At 38.4% G+C, this 3,711-nt stretch overlaps 1 protein-coding gene across 1 annotated transcript; it reads left to right on the top strand.

The window, feature by feature from the left end:
* The first annotated feature begins 1,387 nt into the window (after positions 1 to 1,387).
* Positions 1,388 to 3,366, top strand: LOC114176291 (anthocyanidin 3-O-glucosyltransferase 5-like). The gene has a single exon (XM_028061275.2). The coding sequence runs from the start codon at positions 1,665 to 1,667 to the stop codon at positions 3,105 to 3,107; it is 1,443 nt and encodes a 480-aa protein (XP_027917076.1). The 5' UTR covers positions 1,388 to 1,664; the 3' UTR covers positions 3,108 to 3,366.
* The last annotated feature ends 345 nt before the right edge of the window (positions 3,367 to 3,711 follow it).

Here is a 3,711-nt window from a genome sequence, read left to right as displayed (position 1 = left end):
AAGCCTATTAATCAATTCAGATACCTTTGTGGTTAAGATAATTAGACAGATCTATTTTTAACAAATTACTAATTTGATTTCAAATTGAAAAAAACAAGATTGGATTATTTAAAAAAAAAGAACTAAATTAAATAAAAAATAAAAAAAAAATAAATTGAATATTTTTAAAAAATTGAAAGACTAAATTATAAAAATAATAATAAAAGGACTAAAATAACCAAAACAACAAATTAAATGAATAGATCACTAATTAAATCCTTTATTATTCGTCTATTCCTGGAGGAAAAGTCGTATACTCTATTTTACTTCTTTCTTCCACGTTATCTATAGCTTTCATTCCCTAGATTTTTATTTGGAATTTTTTTTTAGTATTAAATGTTGATCCATTCGATATATCTTTTCAAAATTTAATCTTTTTGTCCATTTCCACCTTTCACAACATATTTTCATCGACCAATTTCCTTGGGACCCTATACATCTTTCCCAAATCCTGCAACCACCAATAGTCATCACTGAATTCAACAATGTTCTTTCACAGATTTTGCTCTATGCTGTTAATCTTCATTTCCGTTTACCCAACATTGAAAAGTTTTATGTCCTTCAGAGATTATTGATTATAATAATCAAATTAAAATAATTAAAAATAACAGGAACTCTAATAAAAATATATAGAGTTTGTATTCAAATTTGTTCTGACAAGGTTTTGTCCAATAATCTCTGAATTGAAAGGTGTAATTATCAAGTACAAGGATTTTCGATCTTATATGGATCTCAGCTAGGACTTGACGACAACGATAAAAGAAGAAGTCCCAACCTTCCACCTTAGAGACTATTAGGAGAGTTCACTAAGAACAAAATTTAAACATGGAAAATGATTTTTATTTGAACATTTCCAACTGAATTATTAGAGGGTTGAGGTGATTCTCCAATTGAAAAAGACAAACGAGCACGCTACTTAGTTTCGATATCCATCAAACGTTCTTATAAATAACTAACAAAAATTATTTTGACTCACAACCACCAATTCAACACTATACTAGAAGTGAAAAATAAAACAAATAATAAATAAAACCTCCAAAGTAAATGTTATTGGAATGTTTGATCACTTCTCTAATAAAACGACTATTTCATAACCATCTTATTTTTAAATAACTAAACAACCATTTTATTTAAGACATATATATTCAGATGATAATAACAAATATAAATAAAATAGTTGTATAATATATCAAAGTAGTAAAAAGCATATAATAGTTCCGCTAGAATCCCAGTTACGTGGTTGTTCTTCCAAGTCCAAGTCTCCGTAAACCCTCTCCTCCACACAACTTGAAAATCTCCGTTTTCCATATTGTCCCCTTTCGTAGAAAAATGAGAAAACTAGAAAAATCGAAATTTATTCTTTTCAACTAAAGTCGAATAGAGGACGAAAACAAATATATTGACTCAGACCAATAATAGTTCACTGAGCTCTCTATATAGCTATCAATAACTCTGGTTCATCACGTCTCATTCCAAAATTTCTAATGCATTCCGTGAATGATATCACCAAATTCATATAACTTCTACTTCGCTTGCTTCATCATCTCAACATCTTTCTCCTTCATATTCTAGTTTCAGTAAAACCCACGCACACACCTTAAACCGTTCCTTCTCATAATAGCATCATGGAGACGCCAAAACTCACGCACGTGGTTCTCGTTTCAAGTCCAGGTCTGGGCCATCTCATTCCCGCCGTTGAGCTCGCCAAGCATTTTGTCCTTCTCTACAACTTCAAAGTCACGGTTATCGCTGTCACTTCCCAAACTTCACGCGCCGAAACGCAGATCCTCGACTCTGTTCTCACACCGTCCCTCTGCCACCTCATTGATATTCCTTCACCAGACATCACTGCCTTCGTTGCCCAAAACGATGCCGTCGTCACTCGCCTCTGCGTCGTCATGCGCGAAGCCAGACCCGCCATCCGCTCAGTTCTTTCCGAAATTACCCCTCGCCCTTCCGCAGTCATCGTTGATCTTTTCAGCACCGAGACCATACCCATAGCAAGAGAACTCAATATCCTCGGCTACGTCTTCATTGCTTCACACGCTTGGATGCTCGCCTTGCTTCTCTACTCGCCGGTGCTGGATGAACTGGTAGAGGGACAATACGTCGACCAAACGGAACCCATCAAAATCCCGGGCTGCAAACCGGTTCGACCGGAGGACGTGTTGGACCCCATGCTGGACCGGAACGACAGACAGTATACAGAGTATCTTAAATTAGCAAACGGGGTCCTGCAAAGCGACGGTGTTTTGGTGAACACGTGGGAGGAGCTTCAACGTGAAGAGCTTGAAGTGCTGAGGGAGGGAGGTTCGCTGAGCGAAGCCCTAAATATGAAGATTCCCATATACGCTGTGGGACCTCTCGTGAGAGAGCCCTTGTTAGAAACCAATTCTTCAACTGAGTTGCTGGTGAGGTGGCTCGATCAACAACCGAGTAAATCCGTGGTTTACGTGTCGTTTGGCAGCGGAGGAACGGTGTCGTCTGAACAAATGAAGGAGCTGGCTTGGGGGTTGGAACTGAGTGAACAGAGATTTGTTTGGGTGGTGCGCCCGCCCACAGAAGGAGTTGCGGACGCGGCGTTTTTCACCACCGGGAGTAGCGGGATTGATGAGGTGGGGAAGTATTTGCCGGAAGGGTTTGTTTCGAGGACTAGCGAAGTGGGCCTGCTGGTTCTGGAGTGGGCCCAACAAGTAACTATACTAGGTCATCGTTCAATTGGAGGTTTTCTTTCACACTGTGGGTGGGGCTCCACGCTGGAAAGTGTAACAAACGGTGTTCCGTTGATCGCGTGGCCGTTGTACGCGGAGCAAAGGATGAATGCGGCGCTGGTGGCGGAGGGGCTGGGCTTGGCGGTTCGGCCCAGGGTGTTGCCGACGAAGAAGGTGGTGCGTAGGGAGGAGATAGCAGAAATGGTGAGGGAGGTTATTGAGGGAGTGGAAGGTGTGAAGGGCAATCGCGTGAGAGAGAGAGTGAAAGAGCTGCAGAAAAGTGCAATGAAGGCTGTGTCGAAGGGTGGGTCGTCCTATGTTGCACTGTCTCAACTCGCGAATAGAATTGCGGGTTGAAGAGATGTTTATGGAGCCATTATTCTATACTGTGTTGTAATAGTTGAAAATATGATAATTAATGGCTTATGTTGTGTGTGAGAAGAAGTAGTGTTAATTAATTAATATTTTGACTAAATAATCTGTTTTGAGGAAGTTCTTTTTCACTCACTCCCTTGTCTTGCTTACAAGGCTCGATTGGAATCTCATGCAAAGAACGTAAGAGATTGTTATAGTTGAAAGAAGCCAAGGTTCCCTGCAGCTTATGGTTTATAGCCAATCTCACAGTATATCTTCTCTTCTTCCTTTTTAACCTCTCTCATTAGTATTTGTATAAATATTATTTTACTAAACTATGTTAATCATCAACTGAAATTTGCTTTTTTATCATTTGTTAATTAAACCTGAAAAATAAACTAACTGAATTTGTGCACTTTTCTACTTCTTTTTTTTAGTTGTTGTTTTCCTTTTCCATAATTATAGGAAAAAGAATCTAATTGCACTCTTTGTTATTATGTAATTAAACTTATTGTTACTGTGAAATTTCTCTTTTCGTAATTATATAATACTTTATATTTTCATGTTATACCAAATGATAATGTAATATATGCAGATAAAAAAGATT

This window comes from Vigna unguiculata, chromosome 3, assembly GCF_037176805.1.
Source record: "Vigna unguiculata cultivar grain cowpea cultivar isolate G323 ecotype 2 chromosome 3, ASM3717680v1, whole genome shotgun sequence".
NCBI lineage: Eukaryota > Viridiplantae > Streptophyta > Magnoliopsida > Fabales > Fabaceae > Vigna > Vigna unguiculata.
Note: the sequence above shows the minus strand (reverse complement) of the source record. Positions and strands in the feature narration are given on the sequence as shown.